We start from the raw sequence: 27,839 nt of genomic DNA on the forward strand, positions 1-27,839 counted from the left end.
CCACTTCCAAGACATGCTGGCAGAACATTTGGAGAAATAAAATGCATCTACTGACTGCTTTTATGGTCTTTCCTAAGCAACTATTGTTGCCCCTTTTGGAGAGAGCTCAAGACCAGAGATTCTTTTGGTCCATTAATAGCTCTCATGTCACTCCTAAAAACTTGTAAGCAGTAAATCCTCGCTTGCAATTCATTACAACTCAGTTCTTAAATTAACATTTTAAAACAAACTAGAACCTATTATGGGAAGCATTATTATCCCAATCAAGTCTTTTGGACAGAAAGAAAACATGCTTGTGGATCTCCGTAAATGGAAAAACTGGATAAGTTAAAAGTGTTTTAACAAAATACTGAGAAGCTTTTTTTCCCCCTGAGAGCAAAAGTAAAATTGTTATCCCTCAGAAGTACTGCTAGACAAAACTCCATTCTTTTTAAACAGAAAACATTTAACTTAAAGGCAAGTTAAAACGCAGGGGAAGAGTAAGGACAAAAACAACATTTGAAATACAGCTTCTGGCATTTAAATCCCAAGGGTAGTGAAAGCAACTCTGATAGTTTCGAAATAAATATAACTGTTCTATAAGAACTTATTTTTCTTGATGTAAATGTTGTTCTCACTTACCAGCTGCTAAAGTAACACAGCACTGTTCTTTCTTATTTGTAATCTCATTCAGCCTATAGGGAACATCATGTAAGGAAGGAGACAGATCTGGCAGACATGCATATTTTCCTATCCCACACATCTGGATTGAGCCCAGGGAAAGGTGTTTAACAAATGTTGATCCATTCTGCACAAAGCTGTAATACAATATAATCAAATTAAGAAATATGTGCATACAAAAATATCAGTGCCCTTTTTTTCATTTGCAGAAAAGTAAAACAAAGGTTATACACAATATTATAAAGTGACAGAATCAATTAGTGGATTATGCATTAACTTTGCACATAAGATTTAATTTTTAATTTACTTTTTTTTCCAAACAAGCTGTCCAAAGTTAGCCTTAAATATTTAACTTATTAATGCAAATGGGAGTGTTTACATGTAGAATACTTTTAGGGAAAGGTGCAGCAAAGTGAAATTGATTTAATTTATTTGATGCCTACATATTGATCTCAGACCTCTGCATCTGTATGTATATATATATATTCTTCTCACATAATAGAATCCTAAGTCATTAACTCATTTAGCATATTGGCTAATATAACACAGCCCGCAATCCTGACTTTTTTCATAAAATACACAGTGTTTTCCACATGGTATCACAGCAATACCAAATCCAACATCATTACTTTTCATGAAATTATTTGTTGAGAATATTCACACCTAGAATAGAGCTGTCATTAAATTGATCTTCCGTCCTTTTCCAGGAAAGGGCACTGATAATTTCCAGAACTAAGGGCAAAAGAAACACTGAACAAAGCACTAGAAGAAGTGCAATCTCTTTCTCCCAGAAAGCACTGCAGCCTCACTAAAAGCAGCACCAAGATAACCTCTGCAATGCTTCAGAAAATGCTTGTTATAAGGTTTTATCCTCCAACAGTACAATGCCAGCAATAGTTATAAATCCAAATCCAGGATAGAAATAGCAAATTAAGCCTTCCAAACCATCGCAGCTAAAAGACTGATTTGATTTTCACTACCAACAAATATTGCCATCTTCCATTGGACAGCACAAATACAAAAACAATATTTAAACGTCATTCTTCAACAGATCAAACATAAAAGTTGCAATATCTCTACATCACTGACATGCCAAGCATACCTAGACATCTGATGCCATCCCACATCCAGAAGAGTTGTGTATGCACCCACTAAAATGGCATCAAAGTAACATGGAATAAGGTAACGTGGAATTTTCTTCAAATACACAAACATGGCCTTCAACCATTTACCAACCTATTAAAATATAACACTGTTAGAAGTTGACAACACTGGAGTTCAAAAACAGTGCTTATAGGATATATTTGGTTAAAGCATTTATTAGATTTTTAACAGATATGAGAATGCTACAGTCTTTCTTACTACATTAATTACCTGAGTTACCCAAATAAAATCTTGTGAAATGAATAAAGCAATTCTCTTGTAGGAAAGTAAAGATGTTTTGTAATGTGGGTATGCAGGTAACTTGAATCTCAGTGCTTGATGGCGCAAATCTTACTTTAACTGCATCATAATCATGTATGCCTCAGTAGTATTTAGAGCCCTTTCTGAAAGAACTCGCTTAAAAAGATGGCTACTTCATTTTTATTTGATGGGAAGTAATAAACAGGGAAGGAGGCTTTCAAGCTTTTATGTAAGAGCTAAAAAAAACTCTCCATGCCCTACATATATTCTCCAGCTCTCTTTTGTAATGTATTCTTAAATAAGTTCAGTGCGAAGTAAGAAAACCACATTATTGCCTTAGTATCCCAGAAGAAACTGCCTAGAGAAGTAATATTTTATCGACAGACTGAATCTGAAGGGCAGGTTGGATCTGGCCCTGGGCTGCCTGGTCTAATATTAAATGTGGAGGCTGGCAGCTCTGCCTGTGGCAGGGGGGTTGGAGTCTGATGATCCTCGAGGTCCCTCCCAACCCAAGCCATTCTATGATTCTATGAACTTGTTAACAGTAATAATGAAAAACAAAGCAAAACAGTCATTTGAAACACCAAAATCATGAAAAATATATTTTTACTCACTTCTGCACAGGCTCCTGCACGTGAAATCAGACGATTACTGACATAATCGATCATCCAGTCTCCAGATCTTAAATTATTACAGAATGGATGTCCCAGATCATTCTTTGGTCTAATGTCTGCCATTACTGACATTAACCCTGAAGAGATAAATCCAACACAGTATTATAGGACATATAAATAACACAAACAGAAATTATGTTTCCAAGAGGAAAAGTTACAAAGCAACAGATAACATTAATTGGCTTTAACTACAATACTTCTCTTGATTTGCAGAGAGAGTTAGGATACAACTCATTTGCTGTTTCCTCAGAGTATATCCTACACAGTCACAAAAACCCCCATGGAATAAATGTTGCTTGATGAAATTCATGCTTGATAAATGACTGACACTCCTTAGTTATCCGCTAGTGCCTCTGGTTTAATAAATGACTTCTCATATTAGTTTCACATACATTATATGCATTTGCTGTTTGTTTAAATGCCAGAGACTGGTGTTTAAAACATATTGAAATTAATTTTTTAGTCAGAGGGTGGTGAGGCACTGGCACAGGTTGCCCAGAGAAACTGGATGCCCCACCACACCTTGGGGTGGGTTCAAAGCCAAGTTGGATGGGGCCCTGGGCAGACTTATCTGATGGCTGGCAGCCCTGCTCATGGCAAGGAGGGTTGGAACTAGATGATCTTTTAAGTCCATTCTAATCCAAGCTAATCTATGCTAATTTTATGATTAATTTTGAATTCTAGAATACTGGGAAAAAGTTGTAGTTCAATTATGTTTCTACAATTTGATTCCCTGGGTTAAAACACTGATTAACATGATGAAGCAGAAAGCACATATTTTTTTGTCTAAGCAGTAGTACTAGCCATTAAATAGTATTAAAGAATGATCTAGAGGGAGGAGCTCTTTTTTATCCATTTCCCTGACAGAAAAAAAAAGAATTCTGAAACTATTACCTTGGAGACCTGCATACTTCAGGGATGACCAGTTTGGTATATTGTAACAACCTCCACCATCTTCTTGTTCTTCTGACTCACACCTATACAGCACTTGATTTAAGTCAGCCAAAGTTAGTTTAGATGCAATTCTGGAAAAGCAGAAACAAACAACAAAACACAACACACTCCACATTAGAAGTCTACTTTAAGTCACAATTACACAGAACAACAATGAAAGAGCCTGGAAACCTTTTAAGTATCAATTCTGTTCAGTACTATACATATGAAAAGAAAATCTCAGTTTTATAACAATCCAAAAATCCAACCATAAAAACAGCAACAAATCCTTTCTTTAAATTTTCAGACATTTTTGCTCTTACTGTAGTTCTCCTTTAGAAACCCAAAGAATACTTACGAAGAAAATAATGTTTTTAATATAGGTGCTGAATGATCATCAGGAAGACTCCCAGATTTAAAGTGAGGACTGAACTGAATCAGATGATTGCGAAGTACACCAACAGCTTCTTGTGCCTTTGGATCAAGACTAACTCTGAAATATGAATGTATAATTTACAGAATGAAGTACTTATCATAACCATTTCCCAAATCTCAAAAACAAAGAATCCTAATATTCTATTTTAACTAGTACAGCCATTTAGCAATTAGTAAAACGTACCTGAATACTATTACACTTCCTGGTGTTAAATTTTCAAATTCTATTTCTTGGACAAATTCATTTGGCCCTTTTATGGCAGTTCCAGCTTGCTTTATAATTTTACTGTCTTTAATCTTAGAAAAGAGAACATATTCATAACTGAAAATCAATGTCTTTTTTCTAAGGTAAAAAAAATCATAACAAGATATTACATTAGAACACAGATGAATAAGGATAATTACCTGGATATGCTCTCTGAGGTCCACTGTGAAATTAGGCAATCCATTTATGAAATGTTCATCTTTTTTGTAAGGACTAGTGCTTTTCTCTATAGTTCTAGCCTCAAATACTACTTCTTCAATTTTTCCTAAGAAAAGCAAAACCATGTTGCAGCTATTAATATGGATTAAATGAGAGCTAACACTTTTGAATACATGAACTAAAAAAATCAAGAGCTAAAAAACTAAATATGTAAAATGCAAGCCTCTATGGTACAACAAAAGACTAGCTAACAAAACACATGGGAAGTGCTATAAATAACCCATAAAGCATTCATTACACACTCATCAACTATCTTATTTTAAAATTGCATTTCTTTTCATTCTATAATAAAATAAACCATTAAATCAATTATCAAATGGTGAACTAGAACTTGTTATTTTATTGTTGTTTTTTAAAGCATTAGACTAGTTTCCAAGCTACAGATATGGATGGTGTATTTTCAAAGAGTAACAACTTACATTTACGAACAGTAATTCCTTCCAGCACCCTGTACAGCTAATCAACTTCCTCTTGTCTTACCATTTCATAAACACAGATAAGTGGGGAAGTTACAGCAGAAAGTTGTATGAAAATATGAAAACCTTTGAAAATCCCAAGCAAGTTTGTTGTTATTTCTTTAACCACCTTTGGTGCACACAGATTAGTACCACAAAAGTAGTGTTATATACTGAAAATTGTCACATTAAGTTTGTGTGTTAAAAAAAGAATAGGAATACCTTGAATTAATACACACACATATACACATTATTGCTCGCAAAGAAATCTGATTACCTGGGATACACATTTCAGGTACTTCTTTACTGTAGAAGGAAGTCTTTGGATCCCTGAAAGCAGTTCTGCTTACAGCCACAACAGACTGGTGGGTGTTAGGGCAATGTCGTGTCACTGCCACTATATCTTCATCAACTTGATCTACATACACCTAGAAAAGACATATCATTACAAACAGGCTCATTCAAAATATAAATATAGAAAATCAAATTGTTACCCCGTGTCTTGCCTGATTGAAGCCTTTAGTTCCCAGCTCCTGATGCAGTCTGTTCATGGCTAGCCTTCCAGCTAGAATTCCTGTCTGGAAATTAACTTCACCAGAATTCAGGTGTGCTTGTGGATTCCAGTTTGAATAAAATCTCTCTTCAGATACTACGGAAATCTGTAGGGAAATTAACTTTTTGCAAATATCAACTACACTTAAAAACAAACAAATGGCGATTCCAATTATGTAATCAATTCAGATTTCATATGAAATTAGACAACCCAAGGAATGCTAACTAGTTAACTGCTTGGAATTTAAAACCAAAATAAAAACATGCTAAAAACGAACAAACGGACCCATGAAAAACAAAAACCAAAAGCTCACAAACCGATACCAGAAAAAACTCAGCATTAAAATACTTAGAATCAAATATATGTTTTTAAAAGTAATTTAGAAGCTAAGCTGTAAACACAGACCTGGTGTGGTACTAGTTCATCATAACCTTTGGTGCTTCCCGTAGCACAACACGCCATGGAAACAATCATTGCACTTGGAAGTGCATCATACGCAGATCGGTGCTAGGATTAAAAACATAAAATAAAATCACATACAAAACAAGATATATAATTCATCCCTCCTGATTCAGCAAATAGAAGATAAACTCAGTTTAGTAGAGGAACTAATTACTTACCACGTGCTTATAATTTTCTCAATAACAGATTTATTGATGACATACTACAAAAGCACTAGCAAAAGCAACGTAAGAGCAATCCTCAAATATAAGCATTTCAGTTCACACCATTCTCTCTCTCATCCTCTCCTGGAAAACAGGAGTGTAGGAGAACAGATGAACTATCATACAAAACCAATTAGCAGCTGGAATGAAAGAACCAAAACAGCTCACTGAATAGTCAGTAGGACTTTTGTTTTTCACGTTTTCAATTTTTCACCTCCAGTGAATCAGTTTTCTAAATATTGCTGAGAAGGGAAAAGAAAAAGCATGCAGACTGCAACAAGCCCTCCCATCATTCAGAAACATTAATTTAGAAAAGAATAAACAAACTCTGGTTTCCAATTTACATGCTTACCTGAATTGGACACTCATTGTCATGTGTAATATCCATGAAGAGCGCATGCGCTATTCCTGGCACCAAAGGCCGCAAACGTGGCTGAACAAAAGAGCCAACAGGCTCACCTCCAAAACGATAAACCAGCCTTCCCTCTTCATGGCTATTATAAGCTGTCATGGCCTCTACAGAACAAAACAGATAAGTGTTTGCATAAGAGTTGCTACCATACAGCACAGCGGGCACAGATGTTAAATGCAGAATTTTACATTTTTTATTTTGATGCGTTCAAATATCACATTAAAACTTTTTTCTCCAATATGGATACACAAACTTGAAGTACTCTGTTTACTATAGTGCATAAAAGTAGGAAAGGGACAAAAGAGCTTTTTTTCCCCTCTCTGGTTTCCCCAGAGGACTTAGGAAACTCATGCAACAAAAGTCAGATCTGATGCAGCACTTGCATAGTGGAGCTGTGCTACAGTTTCTTTTCTCCCTCACTGTAACAGAAGTGAAATATTTAACCTCCAGTTAATACTGTAATGTTTTGGGTTTTTTTTTTTGTTCTAGGTTTTGTTTTGTTTTTGCTGAGAATCAAATACATTACATTGAATATGAAATTAGAAGCATGTAATCCAGAAAGAATCTTTTAATTGAAGAAAATCCCAATCCCATTCTCTATAATCTGCAGCTGGAAAGTTCACACCAATTTCTTGCATTGCACATGCACAGCAAGCCTACCTCTTATTAAGGAGGTAATGCCCAGACTATTCACAAAGATATTGTCCAGCTCCTCATTTCCTGTGAACAGTTCAGCCACTACAAACAAATCAGCTCGCAATTTTCTAGCTGTGTCCAGCATGTACTGCAAAAAGCACAGCCAAAAAAGCCACAAAAAGGGGAAAGGTAGACATAAAAGAGGACAAATTTCAAAGCTAGGCAGGGATTGAAATAGGAAAATGCCATGCAGCAAGGATAAATAGAAAGCCAAAATTAAGTAATTTAGATAACGGTTGAGGATGACACAAACATAAGCAAAAATTAAGGTTTAAGATTCAACAGAGGAGGAATTAAGTACAACATGAAGAAGAGAAGATAATTGCATAAGCAAAGAACATAAATATGTAAGAGAAAAAAAAGCATATCAATGTTAGTTTAACATTAAAAACTCCAAACCATACATAACAATCCTCTACAACTTTCAACTGCTTATTGTACCTCTAATCAGGCTGGTAATTCCCAGGCGGTTGACAAAAACATTGTCAATGTACTCACTGCCCGTGAAGAGTTCAGCTATCACATAAAGATTAGGTCTGACTGATCTGGCTGTAGCTAGCATCTCCTATAGATCATAATACATTTTTAATGGAAGTCATCCATTGTCAGCTACGTACAGGCAATCATCAGTGTGAATGTTAACCAAATATAAGTGCGTTCTTCATACATGCGATTCATGAAAATAGTCATAACAGGTAGCATTCATAAAATTGTTTTTATTCTGTGGAAATTTACAAATTATCTAAATAATTCTAGAAAATATCCTGAAGATTTTAAGCCAATTACAACTTTGTTTTTAAATAAATGGTGCAAATGCAAGATGGAAAAGATCTAGTAAGCCTTCAAAAGATACTATTCCAAAAATAGTAACAAGTGTACAAATGGTGTAAGTGTTTAAAAAGCTGCATTTTAGAATCACAACTTCCGTGCACACACATCAGCTAATTTGAGTTCTTCACAGATCTAGGTAAGCTCTGTGCCAAAGCTAAGACATGGCACAGCAAACTACACAACTCAAACCTGTGTAAAACTACTTTACTAGTTAAGTACAATTTCTGGATGTAGTCAGCTCCGTAGGGAGCAAGCACTAAATCTAAGCAATAAGCCTGAGTAAACTTTCTGCTGATGTTTTTGCCAACATTTGAATTATGAAATGTAGAAACCTTCCGGTCTAATTCAGCAACAGTGAAACACATATGGCAAATAAACACTAATAATGTTTACCAAGTCTTAGAAATGACCATGACTAGAACTGTTATACTAGATACTAGCAGTGATTGCATTTCAGTCCGCAGCTGCATGAGAGAAGTTTCCCATACCCATCACTGCCTTTGGTGTTTCAGCTGAAATAGAGAATGAAAACATACAATAGCTACACCATTTTGGTAACTGTTCAGAGTAACTAGAATTACATCTAAATATTGCCAGTCAAAAACATTGTCTACACTGAGGAAGCTTTATTCACACAAACCCTATAGATTTTGTATAAGCAGAGGACAACTTATTTCCCATTCAGAAGCTGCTTTACCATCAGTGTGCTTAGTTTCACGTACCTCAGCTACATGAATAGGTGTTGAGTGACAGTTGTCAAGACGAACACCATGGAAATATTTGGCAGTGATTTCAGTGTATTTTTTCATATGTGCCCAGAGGTACGGGCAGTCTTCGGGTTTGTTACCATACCGCAGTTTCACACTGTCTCCCCAGCAAATAAGCTCTCTTCTCAAGTACACATTTGAACCTGAAAGGGAAATAAATGCACTGTAGTACACATATTGGATCGAATGTGTACCAAAAGATGTGGCATTTTGTCTTCTACTGCTTAAGAGTAGAAGGATGCTGTGATTATGAGTAAAAATTCTAACAACAACCACATTAACTCAGAATCCATATACCTTCTACCATTGTATAATTTCAGACCACTCCAATGGAATAATTGAATTCAGTAGTAATACCGAAATTCTCAAGACTGACACTAAATTACATTTATTTCTTTAAATATGGCAGTTGTACTCGAGAAAAAGAGCAATGAACGTGGTGAATTCAACAGCATAATACTTCATTTCCAGAAACTTTACGAAGTTAGTCATTTATAAAACAGCATACATATGAACAGAATCACTAGTTTGGATGTCTATGCTGGTCAAACTCTAAAAAGCACTTCACTTGTCATAAACAAACTGCCACAGCCACAGTTCAGAATATAATCTTTTGCTAACAGCAGATTGCAATGTCATAAGCCAAATTTCTTAAGTACTCAGGTGGATAGGTAACTTAAATGGACGAGGTCTCTAAAATATTTATCCTCCATAGAACCTAGTTTTATTTTACCTTCTTTTTTTTTGGTTTTAACTTCTTTTTGATGTAATCTACTAAAAGAAAAATAACCAACACTGTATAAATTGGAGTTCAAGTGTATATAGAATAAACCTCAATTTATGCCAGAGTTTTAACTGTGGCAAAGACTTAAACAGTCTTATCTAAAAAAGTGACTTATCTCCCATATAAAACAGGTATTTGACATGGCAGTATCGAGATATTTTTTCAATGTTATTTTCAACAAGTAATATCTGAGCACAATAAAATGGAATTTTCAATAATTAAAGTGCAGCAGGAGAAATACTGTTGCCTTTGAGCCATCAGTCTTCTGAAAGTCTGTTTATATTCACTGTATCAAAGCCCAATCAAAGCATGAATAAGCTCAGCATTATTCTGGATAGCTAAGACAGAGCTGCTGCATCACTCTCAGCTATTTCCAGATTAGCTATACTGATATTACTTTAGTGGTTGAACCTTGGATAAGATAGGAAACTTATTCATCCAAAAAGCAATCCTGCCTTAGCAAACAGATCATCATTCAGTCAGACTAATTCCATAAGGCTCATGTCATGGGCATATACAATGACAGATACATAATAAGAACAAGCAGCTAGCAGGAAGAAAGCAGGGATTTTAAGATGCTTCTGCTACCAAAAATGTTAATTTAGGCACAATCTACACTACAGTATCACAGTCTTGACATAGAAACTTAAACAGAAAAAACAATTTTCTTTGGATATACACCAAGCTTGTTTAAGTTACAAAACTAGCTGCGTTTCAACTGCTGTACTCATGCCCTTATGTATCATCTCCTTACACTGCTTTATGGTACACACTATTCCTACTGAGACTAAATGTGGGACACAGGTATATGAAACACAAAAAGCCATAGATCAATTCAGAGACAACACAATAACAAATCACTAAAAACAGTGGCCAAAAGAAAAAAAATTGCCCAGGATTACCCAGAAAAGGCAACAGAAAAACACATACAAAACACTTATCTTTACTGATGCGTAAAGGAAAAAACTAATAGAAGGCAGTAAAATGGCTACAGATTATATTGCAAACATAAGGTTCCACTGGCACATTTCATTGTGGATTATCAAATGGATTATCTTCTAAAGCAGACACAGCAAAATCCGCCTTTTTTTGAAATTTAATTAAACTGGCCATTATTTGATTCAGTTTACAAATAGCATTGCTATCCCCAAAGAAGTTAGTATGCATTTTCCTGAATGGTAAATAAATACCCTGTGATACCTTTACAAGTAATCCACATACTTAGGTGGATTAATTTTCTTGACAATGCCTGCATAAACAGGTATTACGAACCACACACTGAAGGTGCCCCTAATGCAGAGCTGACAAATACCTAGAATGAACTTAAGTCAGGGACAGAAAGAACACTGTTAGCAGTTAGCTTTTAACATCAACATCAATATTTTCAGTTCAGTCACTAGCAATCCTTCACTTTGTGAGCATAAGGATGGTCCTTTCTGTTCTGATGCAGAATATGGGCTACAAAGAATAGAAAATAAATGGATCAACATAGTCTCTGCAGAGAAAGACTGTTTGTCATCAATAGAAACTGAAGTTTGACATAAAGTACTACCTAATCTCATTCTCCTCCCAGTAAATACTGGTTTTTTTTTTTTTTTTTAAGACATCTTTATTAAAAAAATATAATCGCTAAATGTCTAACTTCATAATAGTTAAGTGTTATTTTCAACAACCTCGCCCTCCTACTGCCCTAAAACCAACCCAACAAAAATACTCACCAGTATTCTTCATTCATTTTTTTAAGTGTAATTGAGGGTTTTGAAGAAATTATCTGTGAGCTAGTATTTCAGAAATTAATTATACAGCCTTTCCTTTAGATTATAACTACCAGCAATTTTGCAATGACATACCAATGTTTTTTTTCAGTGTGGTTCTACTTACACAGTTATGCCGAGAGACTTCACAATATACCAGTCACACAGGGAGCGAAGGTGACCTGTTCCTTTGCCACTGATGCTAAGATGGGAGGAACGAGTCCCTCTCTGCCATTCATCCCAACATCATCTCAATTGCTCACCTCTCAACTGCCTGACTGGTGCACAACGGATATTTCAAAAAGTGTTTTTGCTCACTAATGCAACGTACTAATATTCATGATTCCATCACGTTACTTTTCTACTGCCTCATGGAAGTGCCAACAAGTAGCAGCGTTGGAAAAGAGCACAGGGTAATCAGCAACAGAAATAGGGGAGGAAAGATGTCCTTATTTCAGTGGCAGAAAGCTGGTAATTTCTGTCTCAAATCTTGTGAAATGGTATCACAAATCTATTTTCATAGTTACTCCTCATCATGATGAATAGAAATAGAAGTGCTATAATTAAGAGTATCTGCCTGCCATTTGGCTTGTTGTAACTTTATAGGAATATTTGTGGAAAAAAGTAGACTAAATAAACTAGACTAAGCATTTAGCCTATTTGTTATGCTTTAGCTAGAATATTAAAAGGTTAACAAGACTGTTCAAATTTATTTTACAAACCTGGTTCTGCAAAGTTTCTAAGAGGATCATCACCCATAACCCATCCGTTATGGGCCATGAAATAACAAGCTTTATCTGGCTGATGCATCATACTTTGTTCTTCCTCCACAGTCAGGTCTTTGAATGGATAAGTAAAATACCTATGGAATTGACAGGCAATTTAAAAAAAATGCGTTAACTGAAATCCACTGTCTTAAAAATTAAAATATCTGCTATCAACTGACTTGAAGACAAAAAATACAACTAGCTGTTGTTAGAAAAGTCACTATTGTTTATTGTTTTTTTTGGTTTTTTTTGGTTTTTTATTTTTAATCATGTTTTGAAGGACAAAGGATGGAGGCAGTCACTATCTTGGTGTGAAGTGGTAGGGTAAGATTAAAGTCACAGCCCTTCAGATACATTAGTGGCACCAAGTGCATCAGACTTCAAACCTTTCTAGTTCCACTCCTTTTCCACCTAGAAGAGCAATTGGCACTACATAAGGTTCTATTGCGCTCTGAGCACATTTAACACCCTCCAACATCACATCTGTTTTTTAAATCTTTTTTCTTTAAAATGTAGTCAGTTTATTGATGAAGTAACACTTGTCTATGGGAGAGAAAAGACATAATTGTATTTACAAATGTTTACTGTTAGTGAACTTTACATTCACATTCCCTGAATAGATTCTAATAGTTTTTAGCAACAAAAAAAATAATACCTGGTAACTAAAGGATATTTTCTACTGATAGGGCCTAGTTTAGGACCATGACCAGCCAGACGTTCATACACCACCGTTCCTGCAAGACAGTTGACAGCCTAGAAATAATTAGATTATGCATTATTAGAATGCCTAAATGTATTTGCAATGCAAAACAACTCAGCATTTAAAACACAGAAGCTGTAAAACCTGCTCTTGATGATGATGAATCTGCCTGTATTGCTCAGCATTCAGTTCCTCAATTCTCTTGCGAAACCAGTTACAACATTCTTCTATTGCACCTGGTCCATTGCTTAGCAGAAAGAAAGAGCAGAGAGCAATTAGAATAATTTAGTTTTAAAACAAGTAACTGAAATGAAGCAAGATGTTTATCTCTGATTTTTTTTTTTTGTAAATTTAACTTGTGGTTAACAATACAATACCTGTGTGGTATGAACGTTGCCAGTGCTATGTTCATATCTACAGTACAACCAAATCGTCTATAATCAGGGTCTTGAACTATTTGAAGATGTTGATTCGGATCAGACTTAGTGCCTATTTTGCCTGAGGACAAAAAGAAAACAGTATCAATAAAATAGAAATTACATATAGAAGACAGAGAACTTACACTGTTCAAGCACAAGCAATATATGGGTAGACAAAAAACTTTGAAGGAATAAAGAGAAGAATATTTAAGGTATGACAGAGATGGCTACTCAAAAATATTTGTGCTCAGTTACAATATTGGATTCTGATGAAAACAGTAATTTATATATTTTTTAATTCTCCTCTTTTCTACTGAAACTGCTTCCCAGACTACTAAGCGTAGTCTTCAAAGACTTTACCAGGACTCAAAAAATCCTCATATGTTTAGATCAGCATAGTAGATTTTTCACATAAGAACAAGCAGGATTATTTAGTTTTCCAGCTTGGGCCTTTTAGAGTTTACCCATAAATTTTCTTGAAATATAAATAAAGAATCTGCCTGCTCCAGCAACACACTCTTCCTTTACCTTTAGTTAGAAGGGTTCTAAATTGCTGCACAGCTTTATTAACATCCACTTGGAAAAATTCCCACAGTTTAATTTTTGGATATATATCTTCCCAAATGATTTTACGGATACACTGTAAAAATAAAAACTATGTCAGTTGAGGCTAATGATTAATATAACCAAAGAAAAGCTAAATGCTCGTATGAATCAGAGGGAAAAAATACAGGAATAAAGATTTGTTTTGTTGAATATACCTGCAAAGTACATTTGCTGTGTGTTTCCACAACAGGATTGTGGACTGGTAATTCAGATTGGTAAAGGATTCTGATATTTACAATGTTCATTAGCTTACATTTAATTCTCATTTACTTACATTCAGGTGATGATCATTTTCTATCAAGGGAGGGACTCCTTTATCAATACACCTTCCATCAGCCACCATACAGCTCAGGTGCCACAGAGCTCTGTCTAAGACCCAGGCTGGCTTCAGGTGAGGAGAATTTACAAGGTTGTAGCCACATTCTGGATGCATCCTGAGCCACTCGCTGTTAGCAGCTTATTCAACAAAGGAAGGAAGGAAAAAGTACACATGCTGAATACTTAGTTATTTTATGCAGAAATCTTAACAGAAAGCTAAGCTACTGCAGTATGTTTAAATAGCTCACATTTCAGATCAAGTTTTCCATGCTAATAGACAATAGCATCTTAAGAAGATCTGTGCATCACTGATAGCTATTTGTACCATAACACAGTTGCAGAGATTGCATAGAATCTTTTTGTTATATCAAAATATGTAACAATATCAGCAATTCTAAACCAGTAAGGAAAGAAGAGTCACATTTGTTTTGTTTTGCTGGAAATAAATCAAATAAAGCATCTGAAACTCCCATTCTGTGTTGAAAGTAAAATTTACACCCCAAATCAAGATTTATAATGGCTTAAGGTGTTACATATGTTTTCATTCTTACTCTTATCTGATGCTACACATGCACAAGCACACAGAGCAAGACACAGGAACATACACATCCCTCCAGAAATAATCAAAGTGTATAAAGATGGACTTGTAAGAATGGATTAGCTTGTGTTACTAATCAAAAGCAGCTTGTGTAAATAAACGAAAGTGTAGTGGTGGAAAGGGATGCCAGAGCGTCTCACACTGTCTGTACAAGGCAAACTGAACTCTAGTTCAGATCAAACATGAATGTGTCTATTTTCTGATTGTATCCAGCGGCATCCACAAGTACCATTAGGTATGAACTCAAAGTTAAGGAATCTTAACTTGAAACTGAGTGTGAAATTCTGATGTAATTGTATGCATACAACAATAGGAAGTTAAAGCATACAGAGCAACAGGAACTTTAATTCTTGAAATATGACAAAGAAGAAAAAGGTTTCAATGATTAATTTCTATTTTTAAAACTGTTCTAATCATATAGCTTAACTGAAAAAAAATTTCAATGCACTTTTTGAATGAATCTCTGCAACTTAAAAACAACGTATGCAAAAAAATAGGTGGTGTGTAACAAAAAGTTGCTGCTCATGCTTTCCGAGACACTTTAAATCATTCATCATAGAAGACATCTTAATAACACAATAGGTTAGAAAAGCAGATAAAGTATCAAATAGAAGAAATAAAGTAATTATTACATTGAAAACAGAAATAGTAATTAACATGCCCCAAATCGTAGCAGAAAAATTAACAACTAAAAAACCAGTTTGCTTACTTCCAAGTCCAAACAAAAAAAAAAATTCAAAAGTAAAGAAATGAATGTACTTTCCCACTCCGTAGTTTAGAAGAGCTATTCATACACCCTCCTGCATTACATTTCAAGACCATTACGAAGATGGCAAAACTCCATGTTTATAAGGTCAAACTACTTCTGGAAGCTAAGATCTTCTTGGTTTAAAATGTCACGTACAACTAACAGCACTGTACTTAATTTAAAGCTACATAAAGTAGTGATAACTTCATGCTGATAAAAAATATTCTGGGCCAATCAGATCACTTTTTTTTTTTTTTTAAATAAAGTATACGTACAATTTGAAAAGCAAACAAAGTGACCTCACCCTCAAAAGCCCAAATTATCCTAGTCTGCTCTTTCAGCAAGAACCACAGTTTATTACAAAGGACTTTCATGAGTAAATACAAGGAGTTTTAAAAAGGCAGTATAGTCTAAATCTACTATGATCCTACTGGGGGGGAAAAAAGTCAACAGGCCTTCTACTAATTCTGATGCATAGAGCTACATTTTGTGATAAGAAGAAATGCCATCTGGTTATGCCAAAAAAGGTTTTGATGGAGTATCAGGTAGTATTTCTTTACAGAAAAGTAGTTAGGTATTGGAAGAGTCTGCCCAGGGAAGTGATAGAGTTGCCATCCCTGGAGGCATTTAAGAGATTTGTGGATGTGTCTATTAGGGAAATGGCTTAGCAGTGGACTTGGTGGTGATAGTTGGACTTGATATTCTTATGGATCTTTTCCAGCATAAATGATTGTATGATTTATAGCATCAAAAAAAAAAAAAGTCTGCTTCTGGAGAAAAAAATTGCACAAAGCAAAGCTTGTGATTACATTTGTTACAGATAGCAATAATACTCACAAACAAGTACAAAAAAAAAATTCAATAGGAAGATGGAGAATTAGAGAAAACAAGTTCTAAAAGTCAATACATCTTTGTGTAAAGAGGATTACCCTATTTCATGCTGCTCAAAAGACACATTTATTGTTATATAAACTAAACAGAAACAAGGTCTGGTAGTGCTGCTCACTGCCTAGGACTTGTTTTTCCCTTTATGAAGCCAAACAAAGGTGGTGTTTGATGTCACTGGCCAAGGGCTTGGAAGTAAGATTTACAGAAGTGTTAAATTATTGCACTTAGACAACAGTAGCCTCTTCTGAAAGAAAGAAATGTTTTACTTCAGCTCAGAAAAGAATTATCCTTTTTCTATCTCTGGGAAAAAAGTAAATGCAGGTGAATACAGTATTCTTATTTCAGGTTGCTTGTTTGAATACACTGAAGGGAAAACGATCAGCAGGGCTCATCTAGTCAGTTATCAGGCAAAGGTTACGAGTTTATCTATGACATTCCAACTAACGTGCCAAAAGTGCATTCATCTACATCACACATATGGTCAGGCCACGGTTGCTGCTTTCAATAGAAAATAACAGAGACGTTAACATAAAAAACTGACTCCCACCACTCTCTATTATAGAAACATTCTATACCTCTTCCCAGTGGAAGAAAAAACACAGACATTTAAGCTTAACCGCTTCATAATGAAACTCAGTTGGCTGACTGTACAGTAGGAACAGTGGGGAAGCACTGACATTTTATAGAGCAGTCTTAGCTAGAAAGAAGAAACCACCACAGGTACTGACTGCTGTAAGGTGACAGCTCATGAGCTGTGTTACAGCTTGAGAGGATTTGTCATGAGACAACTCTGTGCCAGAAGCACCTAAAATATTTACCTCCACCTGCATGTGCAAAACTACAGCTTTAGCAGTCAGTGATCATTTACACACGTTTCTGCTCATGCTAAATCTGGCACTTGGAAGTTGGTAGTCAGCTGCAAACCAAGAGGTTCTGATAGTTAACAACCAAAAGGGGAAAAAAAAATCATTCAATTCTCATTGTGAGTTCAGAAGCTTGAAGCTAAATACAGTTTGATTAATAACTTAAGACAGAATCTTGGTCATTTCAAGACACTCAAACATCCATGCACCACAGTATAATTTTAAAAATAGTTTACTCATCCATCCCATCAATGAAAAATAATATGGACTCTGCTTGAAAACTGACAAAGTCCTTCTGCTAATGTAACCAAGTAACAATGTGACTGCTTTCAAGAATATACTGAAGTTCAATAATTAGTTTTGACTTAAATATTTCTGTCCACAAAAACATTTTCCTTGGTAGCACACAAATACACAGGATCTCAAGCACGTGTGAGACAAACTAAATTCTTTGTTAGTTGTTAAAGCGAAAGAAACTTTTTTTTTCCTGATGAGAATGTCAAAAACCAGATTCCCTTCAGACACAGGGTTAATCACACTCAGAGTAGCATTTCAACAAACAGACAGGACAAACAACAGGGCCCGTTTTACATTGCTGACTGATTGGCTAAGAATGTTTAGCAACAGTCAACACCAAAGAACTAAAGCAAATAAAAGCTTGTAATTCACAGAAATCTATGATTCAGGGTTTTGTTTTTTTAAACATCAGAGGACAGCGACATGAATGTTAACAGAAACTTGTTGCTCTCTCATGTCACAAGAATACTAATCAGTGCAGTCCTCAAGAGTGTAAGATGAAAAGTGCATTTTAAACATAATAAAAATTCTTGTAATCCAAATAACTAAACTTACAGATAACGAAATACTATGACTGACTTCTCAAGTTTGAGAACAATCTCGCTGTCCCTCTCTGCAGGGCAGACAATGTTAGCTACGAACAGCATTTAGATGCAAGTCTTCAGTGCACCAGCACATTTATGCTTAAAAAACAAAACAACAAAACTATCTACTTCACCACCAACACACAGCCGTAACATTTCCTCCACTGCTTAATCCTAGTCCCTCGTCTCTATTCTGATTGTTTTCCGTGCATTTGAAACAATTAGAGCAGTAAAAAAAAAAAATAAATAGCACCAGTAATAATTCTGTTATCAAGAAAGTAGTCAGTTTAAGCTTGTTACATTCATTTTATAGGCTGAAAGCTGCACAGCACAGATCATAAGCACGGTATGAAAAATACAGACACACACAGTTCTTTAATTCCATCTAAGAAAGGCTCTATTCAACTCAAGCAGCAATACAAAATACTCTTACATCTGTTATGGAGACTATGTAATATCAGTGATTTTTTGAGGGGGAAAAGTTAAAAGAAATAACAAAATAAAATTACAGGACAAACTTGGTTATTCACATAGAAATCATACCAGTATGATTGTAGACTACATCTGTGATGCAAAGCATATTCCATTCATTTTTCATTTTTTCCACAAGAGCTCCTATATCATTCCACGTGCATTTTTTGTTATGGCTTGAAAATTCAGGATTAACTTCTAACTGATCAGCCAGTGAATAGCATGATCTAGACAGTCCAAGCTTCTGCAATGGTGTAAAATGGATCATGTTGTAACCTATGAAATAAGAAACCATTGATATCATAAGAAAAATCAAATTTCAATATAAGAAGTTAACAGACAGATGCATAATAAGTTACAGTTATAGCATATACATAAGCCTCGCATTTGAAATAGCCAGTATAAATTAAATCTGAATCTTTACTTTAAAATTCTAAATAGTAGTTTAAAAAATTATCCTCTAATTTCTACAAACTTCATATCTATCTGAAATCAACAGAATACAATAAAAGTATTAGGAAATCCTGATTTTTTGCACTGCTGCAAATACTTAAATTTGATTACTTAAATCTACTGACTTAATCTGTTAATTAAAATTAAATTTGGGGGAAGATATTTGATCTACAAACTAAAGGACTAATTAACTGTGAACTCAGTTTAACTTTGTTTTCTTGTCACAAGAGTAATAAAAAAAAAAAGTGCATCTTTTGATATCTATATTGGCATTACCTGTTTCTTTTGCAACTTTAAGCCTATTTTCCCATTCATGGAATGGTCCCAGACACTTAGCGAGGAATGTCTGGAGTGTAACACAGTCCAAAGGCAACACATGGTTATCGGCTCCAACACGCAGAATAGGATCCACAACTATGTAACCTCCACCACTTTTCTCATTTCTAGGAGAAATAATTTTCATTGGTATGATAAACACACATTGCACCAGTCAGTTTCAGAAACAAAATCCAACAAGCACAACTATTTCAAATGCACAGTAACTCAGAGGATAAAGGATTGCAGGTGGGTAAGCAGAAACACTGGAGAGAGGTTGATCTCCTAGGCAGCATCTCTCTACTGGGCTTACAACAGCTGCTAATAAGAACACCATTAGCACACAGTTTTAAACTCTATGCAAGTAAGATAACTTTGTTACCTGGGGAGACAGAATACTGCTCCATCTTTTAGAATATGGATGGAAACAGGACTGCCTATCTTTTACATAAAGACCTCCATTTGGAGCATTATCCTGGGAAAGAGATCTGAGCTAAGGGTCCTTTTAAGCCAGAGGGAATCTAACCACCAGCTATCTTACAGAAGCTCAGAGCACTAGGCCATTACAGTTACCCTCCTCTGTTGAAACAAAGAAGGAAGTAAATAACGTGAAGTAAAGAATGACAGAGCCTTTATGCTAGAAAGATAGAGAACAACCTCCTATTAAGTGAAAAAAGTACAAATTAATCACTTATGCTTAAAAATCTGATGACTGAAATCTGGTAAAACTGTTCTGCTTTTCCAATATTCACAGCTGCAAATTCTCCAGAACATATTTGTATCAGAAATTTTTCAACAACCTCAACAGCCGTTGCTATTGAGCAGATTCAGATAGATTTAATTGTTGTATATTAAAATGCATAGAAAAAATTATGATTTTATTCTTAATAGCAATTTCTTCAGGTTCAAACAAACCAAAGGAGCAGATTGCATTATGGCTGTAAGCAGAGTTCACTTACCCAAGACTAAAATAGTACTGATAGGACCCAGAAATTTGGAGATCTAACTTGCAATATTTGTCAGAGTCATCCTCTTTTCCTGTGGGATTGTGCCATGATAATGTTCTGAACTTGTGGCGATCAAATACTTCTCCAGAAGCTGGATAGTTTGTACACACAGTAACATGCTTGCCTTGAAGAGTTGGGCCCAATCGAAACTGGAGTTCAAACCCTCAAGAAAAAAAGAAAAATCTCATCAGGAGGACTGGACATTCCTACTCTCTAATAACAAACTCTACTTCGGTTTTATGTTAAGAAGACAATGCACTAGCATATCTGCCAAGACCTTTTGCAGAATGGTATATTTCTACAGCATCTTTTCCTCCTGCTTTCCAAGTTTTTTTCTTTGCACTCTCCATTGAAGTCTTTCCTATTCAATTTGTTCTGCTTTGTTTTATAAAAAGTGTTGGAAATAAAATGCAACAGAAGTCACAGTCATCAGACTACATACAATTTTAGGCAGGCTGTAGCACTGTGGAAAAAAAAAAAATACAAACTAAAACGTAAAATTCAAGTTTACCAAGTCTATATATTAAGTTGATTCATGAAACTATTTGGAAAAAAGGAACAAATTTGAAACCATAATAATTCAATTTCCTTCATTCTCTACTGAGAGAATTCACTGAAGTCTACATTCCTTATGGTTTAACTGCAAGGTGATGGATATCTGCTTGTAATCTACAGGGTACATACCATTAAACAGAGCTCAGCAAGTTTAAGTGAGCTTTGTATACATGCTGCAACTCACACACACTTCAGGGAGAGCTGTATTTAGAATAAAGATACCCATGATAAAGGCACTACAATTAAGTTCAAAATATTATAATGTTAAAACTTGCTGTAGTCTGTTCAGCTGGCTATGAAGAATAGAGTTTAGCTAGCAGGTTTCAGAGTTGGTCTTACTTGAAGGTATGAGAGCCTCTTACCATGTACCTAGCTAGTCACAGGGTCCTTTCAAGTGACTGACAGAGGTACAAGTGTTTGCACTCTGCTGCTGACTTTTACTGAATTACACACCAGTCATGAAGGTGGCTGTAATAACACCAGTAGCTTTAAATAATGAATTTAAAAGATTGAACAGTCCTAGAACATGCTATCTTAAATTGGAGCAAAGTAAAACAGACAAACCAACCCAAATAAGCGCTCATCGTATAGAATCCTAGCAGATCTAATATGAGAATTCAATCTCTGAGTAGATGTAAATCAAAATCTCACCAAGCTTACACCTTCTCTTATTAACAACTACTACACCAAGAACTCCAGGTAAAACCAGTGGTTTTAGGATCAGAATGTCTGATGTCACGTAAAATGAAGCTCATTTTATTGCCAACAAAAACAAATCTTCCATGAAAAAAATCACTTCTGAAGGCTTAGTGCACTCCCTCTGGTACAGTCCTGACATTTTATTGCAGGGATGACTAAAATTAGAGCACAGGGATATATGGCATCAATATCTAATTTCCTGTAACAGTTATACTGATATGAAGAACGCCGTGCTCAAAATTAGCCATGCCCTCTCAGAGACTGTCAGCAGCAGAGGTGTTCTGAATGTTTGATAGGAGTGCATTGCCGAGTCCCTCTGACAGAACTCACACAACTGGGAGGAAGATAATAAGGGTTGGGGCCAGCACTACACTTCTTCCCTAATGACATTTTTAGATCATGTTGTCAGAAAGTATTAAAACTGATATACTTCAAGGGAGTTCTTATTCCCAAGAGTCAAATCTCCATCCTCCTTACTGAAGTACTTAAACATGAGACTCCAACATAAAGTGAAAATAAGCAAAAGAGTTTCATGAGCAATAACAGTTGCATCATGAGAAAAAGGTTGCTAAATAGACTGGCTTTGACTTTAGAACCTGAATTCGCTGACCAGCATAATAATACACCAGTTCTAGGTGGTATTGTCACAGGGAATATGCTTAAGAACACTTTCAAAGAGAAATATCAAGTTCATATTAGTATGCAGCCAGAACACCAATGCAGCACAGGCTCAGGAAATCTGACAGGCAAGATAAGATTTAGGGTCCTGTATTCTCAAACGTTGCCTCGAGCATTACAAAAGGTTTCTATCTTTACTCTGTTTCAATATTATTGTATTAAAGACGAGGTGTTGCATAACACAGCACAGATTAACACTACAGTCTGATTTATGAGGACGTTTCAGGGTCAGTACAGTCTGTTCGTGCAGGGAGAGCCTCGGTCCCACAGGGGCCGCATAAAAAAACATTAGAAGAGGGAGAAGCGCAAACAGAGCCCTACCACAAACCAGCCCCGGCCTCCCTCCCTTTCTCGCTGCCCGAGGGCGGCGGACAGCCCCCGCCGACCTCCCAAAACCCGGCCCACCTTGCTCCAGCCTGAAGAGGGTCTTGTCCAGCTTCTCCATCTCGTTGAGGTGCAGCACCCGCGTCTCCTTATGGCTCGGCATGGCTGCCGGCGGCCGCTCGCGGCAGGCTCAGCGCGGGCGAAAAGCGGCGAGCCCTGCCGGGAGAACACACACAGACACACACAGCCCCGGTCAGCGGGCACCCGGCAGGCAAGCGGCCGGCCGCTGGGGAACGCCTCCCGCCTCCGGGCCAGCTTACATCTTCCCTAGCCCCGGGGCGAGAGGAGACAGGGCGCGGGCAGGGAGGAGGAAGGGAGCACCCCGCCCTCCCCCGAACGGCGGCACCCGAGAGCGGTTCTGACCCCGCAGCTGCCGCGGCCGCCCCCGGGAGGGGGAGCCTGGCACCTGTCACTCCTGCCCGCCGGGCCCCTCACGCAGTCCTGCCCGCGCGCCCCGGCGCCTTCCATACTCACGAGCGGCCCGCAGCGGCGCGCGCGCGGCTCCCGGTGAAGGCTGCGGCGGACGGGGTCGGGACAGCGCAACCGCTCGCGGTCCGCAGCTCTGGGCCGGGCGGCCGCTCGCGCAGCCCCTAAAAGCGGCGACAAACGCCCTCAGAGCGCCTTTCCCCCGCCCCTTTTCTTGCTTTTCTGAAATAAACTTTACCGGTTCCGCCCGGCCCCGCTCCGAGGCAGGCGGTGCCGGCACGGCTCGCGCGAGAGCGATGTTCCCGCCCCGAGGCTGCGGCCGGGCCCGCCCCGCGCTGCGGATGGAGCCGGAGCCGCCGCTCGAGGCTCAAGGAGCGCGAGGTGGCGGCGCTCTATTTTGCAGCCGGGACTCCCGGCGGTGCCTCTTTCGTACGGTGCGAGCGAACGAGCACGAGAGGCTGCCCGGCGGGGAGCTCTGGCTCTGGAAACAAAAGTCTGCGCGGTGTGAAGGGCGTTAATGACAGCCTGGACACCCGGCGCGGCTGCCGCGTTTGCTCCCCGAGCGCCGCCGCCTTACAGCCCGCCCCGCCGCAGGGGAGCCCGGCGCCGAACGGCGTGCAAAGCGCTGTACGTAGCGTGTGCCGAGGGCTGCCAGCTCTAGACAGCTTTCGCTAATCCAACGCGAGATGTTTTCGAAGAACGCTGTTGCCCGAACGGCTGTCAGCAGGCGGCCCCGCGGCGTAGCGGCTGCCTCGGCCCTGACGCCGTGAGCTGCTCCCGCTGAAAGGTCAGCCTCGCATTTTTGAAAGGTCAGTCTATTTTTATGGTCTAGAACTGCATTAAAAAAAAAATTGCTTCTCGATTTACAGCCCCTTCGCTATACTGTTTATTTCCAAAGATAGTGTACTTAGGGAACTAGAAGTCTGCAAGACCATTTAGATTTCACCATTTGCTTCCAGTCACCCAGTACACCTCACACCTGTGTCTTGCTGCAGGGCATTCCTCCTGCTTCACTGCCCCTAACTCAGTTTGCTAAGCAGGCACATTCTACATGCAGGATGACTTGCTGAAGCAGAAGCACAGTTCTATGCACACCCTGTTCTCTCTGCATTGGAGCAGTCCTAGCAAAGACACAATGTAGCCTTTGAGTGCTTACAGGGGATTTTTATGAAAGAGTGCAACTTCCTTATACCAGCAAATAGCAATAGGACAAGAGAAAATGAAGGGAAGTTTAGGTTAGGTGTTAAGAGAGATTCATTATTCAGAAGGCAGTGAGGCACTGGCCCAAGGCTGCCCCATCTCTGGAGGCAGCCAAGGCCAGCTTGGAGGTTGGATGGGATCTGGGCCCCCAGATGGTCTCTTGGGCCACTTCCAAAACAAGCCAGTCTATGATTCTCCTATGAATTTTCAAGAGGTATAGAAGTAAAAAAAAAAAAAAAAAAAAAAAAAAAAAAAAAAGAGCAAACTCAACAGACAAAGTTAAAAGATATGACCATATCTGCTCCTCAGTATCCAGAAATTGCTGTGCTACCACAGAGCCTTGCACCAGTGCTTCTGCCTCCAGGCTTTCTAGAGGCCTATCACATACTGCAGACAGGGAAGGATATAGAGATCTCATGAGATTTCTGCATAAGCAGTGAACAGTTCCAAGAGAGGAGGAGCAAATAATACCTATGTAATCACATCCTTTGCATATATAACTACCCTGAAGCACATGTTTCTGAAAAACAAGAAAAGCTAGAAGGCCATTCCTGAGTACAATTTCACTAGTACTAGTAAGACTGTCTTCTCTACTTGAATTTCCATTGTGAGTAGGAAAACTCACTTCAGTAACTAAATCTTCACTGACATCTGGGCAATGTATACTTTGAATTCAGACATGTTTTGGAATGCATCCAGGTTTATGTTAAAGAATTTGAGTCCACCAAGAAAAAAATTATTAGGAAACAAAACTAGCATACAGCCTCTGATTCCAAATCCTGAAGCTGTTACATTGACCAAGATTTATGGCAGTAGTTAGAACAGACATCAAGAATCTAAATGAAGGACTTGATGCACTACAGAACAAAAGTTCAAGTATCATTAAGTAACATAGTAATTATAGCAGTGTAATTTCACTGGCCATCAGTAAGAAAAAAAACTATTAGAAGGTTATTGAATGAATATCCCAGCTTCTCTAATCCTTTATGCCCATCACTTGATATGCTGGCAAATCTTTAAAGACTTTGGGCCTGTTTAAATTCAGCAGTGATAAATTAAGCATGCTTTCTCATTATGGGAATCACACCAGCAAAATCTGGCATTGTTAACATCGCACAGAACACAGCCAACAGCAGTTACACATAGCATTTATTACACAGGCATCTAAATGGTGAATTTCACAGTGCCATTTCATCTTCATGAAACACATAATATGCTACAGTAGGAAAAAGTCAATAGCAGCTTCAAAGTAAGAATGGACACCAAATCAATGTCATTTCAAGGAATTTTTTTTTTTTTTTCCCCAAGCATATTCAGAACCTTTCAGATTCCCCCCTTTCCTTCCATACACACCCTTCTAGTACTATCTTCCTTTCTACATTCTGTTCCACAGCACAATATTACAGAATACTACTCCCAGAAGTGGCCTCTATACACTTTCGGGTCACACTTGAGTCCTATTAGTTGTGGCTGCCTTAAAGATTAACTTGAAGGTGCAGCAAAGTAGAATACCTGCAGAACAGTATTTTTTTAAAGAAAGAAACAACTCGCAGAATAGTAGCTCCCTATAACAGGGAAAGTAAATTAGCACAGAGAACTTAACTGAACTTCAAGCTGCCTATGTACAGGAAATTATTTGATTTCGTAAAATCTAAAGTGGTAGCATTGTTTTTCTCAATGCCTCACTGTCTGATCTGTAAACTGATGAATACTGCACAAAGACACAAACAACAAGAATCTCTAGGCTATTTTTAATCTCTTCTAGATAGAACAGATTGCAATAGTTTGATATGAAAAAAAAGGATAGTAGGCACAATTAAAATAGCATTCATAAGTAAGAAATCATATGAGATGGAGAGGCTAGGACAATAATTTGTTCTTACCAAACAAATAAAAGCCTTTTGCCCCACCCAGTCATCTGGAAGCAATGGTTCAAACCACCAGAGCTGAATTTGGAGCCATCACAAAGTTTTGTACTCCAGAAAACACTTATTTTTATGATTTTGTTTTTATTCCCACCTCTGCCATTCTCTTACTCTGAGGTTTCAAACAAGTCATACTTCCTGCCAAAACATCTGTATAAAGCTACACTGCCAATAATTATTTGAATATAAATTTGTGAAATATAATGCATTATCTTTAAATAAGTCCAAAAAAGATTTTACTGTTGTTAACGTAGCTATTCATGTACTTGATTAAGATATATTTGACCACAATGTAGCTAACAATGTCACACTGATTTGGTATTATGTTCTACTGAGAATGTCATGACTTGGTACACACGATTTTAAACTAAGGATTCAAATGGTATTCTTGTATCATTTAACTTATCTAAATGTAAAATAAACTCACATGTGCCAGACCAGATTTTTTTATTTAACAAGTAGAATTTATTACACCAACTTGCTGAATCACTACCAGCATTTTTGTTTTACTGTAGATTGTTCCAGTTAACTCTGGTAAGATATACTGAGACCTAAGACTTCAGATGATCTATTCCTAATGTAATTCTAATAACGTTTTGTTGAGTGAAACTGCTCTTTTTTTAAATTTCCTCCTCAGAAGTAAATATTTGAAGTGCTTCTCAGGCACTCCATTCTTCTTCACAGTGCTCCTTCTTATTGTATCAAACTGTCACAAGGATACCATGGATGTTTTCATGGTGTATTGAAATAACTATTCTTAAATCTTATCCAGATTTGAAAAGCCCAACACAGTTGATATATTGCAGATGAACAACATGGAGCAGTTTTTAGGTACTTTAAAGTCTCTGCAAATATTTGTCTGAAACTGGCTAAAGTAACAGCTAAAGTCCTTGCAAGCATACTCAGCTATTACCACACAATTACCTCACAGGGGAGCTGTGCAGGTACTAACAAGCATGCCACTGCATCTTGCAAAGAGCATTGCTCATTGAAATCCCCAGGGAAAAAGTAAACGTGCTTTATTTTGGAGCATCCGCACACAAAAAAGACATCTCAGTTCCAAACAAAGAATGAACGAATTCTCAAAGGAGACAGAGTAAGAATTACTCAGAGAAAGGTGGAAAAACTGGACATTGGTTTCTTGTGGAAAGCCCTGTAAAATCAGATTGGAAGTAATAGAAAATTAATTCTCAATCCCAGAGCAAGGAAGTCAAAAGAAAAAAGAAGGGCCAGTGTGCAGAAAAGCATTATACTAGATCTCAATTCATTTTGTAGTTTCACACAACAGGTTGTGTCACCAAATGTTAAGTGCCATAAACTGAGGCACTTGTTACTCAGTGCTTCTACCAGCAAGTTGCTCCCTGAGAATTAGAATAAATAGAATAAATAGAATAAATAGAATAAATAGAATAAATAGAATAAATAGAATAA

General features: G+C 37.3%; 2 protein-coding genes across 8 annotated transcripts in view; one reads left to right on the plus strand and one right to left on the minus strand.

Moving 5' to 3' along the window:
- AGL (amylo-alpha-1, 6-glucosidase, 4-alpha-glucanotransferase) overlaps positions 1-23,180 on the minus strand; it is a 34,748-nt gene extending 11,568 nt beyond the window's left edge. The window contains exons 1-24 of one of the 3 annotated variants that reach the window (XM_042873889.1): positions 23,118-23,180; positions 22,879-23,013; positions 20,494-20,704; positions 19,496-19,662; positions 18,839-19,042; positions 14,274-14,455; positions 13,922-14,033; positions 13,352-13,472; positions 13,119-13,221; positions 12,930-13,027; positions 12,230-12,369; positions 8,925-9,112; positions 7,813-7,936; positions 6,616-6,779; positions 6,004-6,105; positions 5,552-5,704; positions 5,323-5,473; positions 4,512-4,636; positions 4,291-4,403; positions 4,030-4,164; positions 3,633-3,763; positions 2,679-2,815; positions 1,763-1,896; positions 622-797 (exon numbers count right to left, since the gene is read on the minus strand). In XM_042873889.1, the coding sequence (XP_042729823.1) occupies positions 622-797; positions 1,763-1,896; positions 2,679-2,815; positions 3,633-3,763; positions 4,030-4,164; positions 4,291-4,403; positions 4,512-4,636; positions 5,323-5,473; positions 5,552-5,704; positions 6,004-6,105; positions 6,616-6,779; positions 7,813-7,936; positions 8,925-9,112; positions 12,230-12,369; positions 12,930-13,027; positions 13,119-13,221; positions 13,352-13,472; positions 13,922-14,033; positions 14,274-14,455; positions 18,839-19,042; positions 19,496-19,662; positions 20,494-20,704; positions 22,879-22,960 (3,253 nt within the window). In that variant the 5' untranslated portion in view covers positions 22,961-23,013; positions 23,118-23,180. Of the gene's footprint in view, positions 1-621; positions 798-1,762; positions 1,897-2,678; positions 2,816-3,632; positions 3,764-4,029; positions 4,165-4,290; positions 4,404-4,511; positions 4,637-5,322; positions 5,474-5,551; positions 5,705-6,003; positions 6,106-6,615; positions 6,780-7,335; positions 7,460-7,812; positions 7,937-8,924; positions 9,113-12,229; positions 12,370-12,929; positions 13,028-13,118; positions 13,222-13,351; positions 13,473-13,921; positions 14,034-14,273; positions 14,456-18,838; positions 19,043-19,495; positions 19,663-20,493; positions 20,705-22,878 lie in introns of all 3 variants that reach the window. The other 2 variants (XM_042873887.1, XM_042873886.1) reach the window with 2 other exon arrangements.
- Positions 23,181-23,917: 737 nt separating this feature from the next.
- Positions 23,918-27,839, plus strand: part of FRRS1 (ferric chelate reductase 1) — a 22,559-nt gene continuing 18,637 nt past the window's right edge. For 3 of the 5 annotated variants that reach the window (XM_042873892.1, XM_042873893.1, XM_042873895.1), the window contains exon 1: positions 23,919-24,092. The gene's annotated coding sequence lies outside the window, so the exon portion shown is untranslated. Of the gene's footprint in view, positions 24,093-27,839 lie in introns of all 5 variants that reach the window. The other 2 variants (XM_042873894.1, XM_042873891.1) reach the window with 1 other exon arrangement.

This window comes from Lagopus leucura, unplaced genomic scaffold (assembly GCF_019238085.1).
Source record: "Lagopus leucura isolate 7727_CA_CO unplaced genomic scaffold, USGS_WTPT01 Super-Scaffold_100009, whole genome shotgun sequence".
In the NCBI taxonomy this organism is placed as follows: Eukaryota; Metazoa; Chordata; class Aves; order Galliformes; family Phasianidae; genus Lagopus; species Lagopus leucura.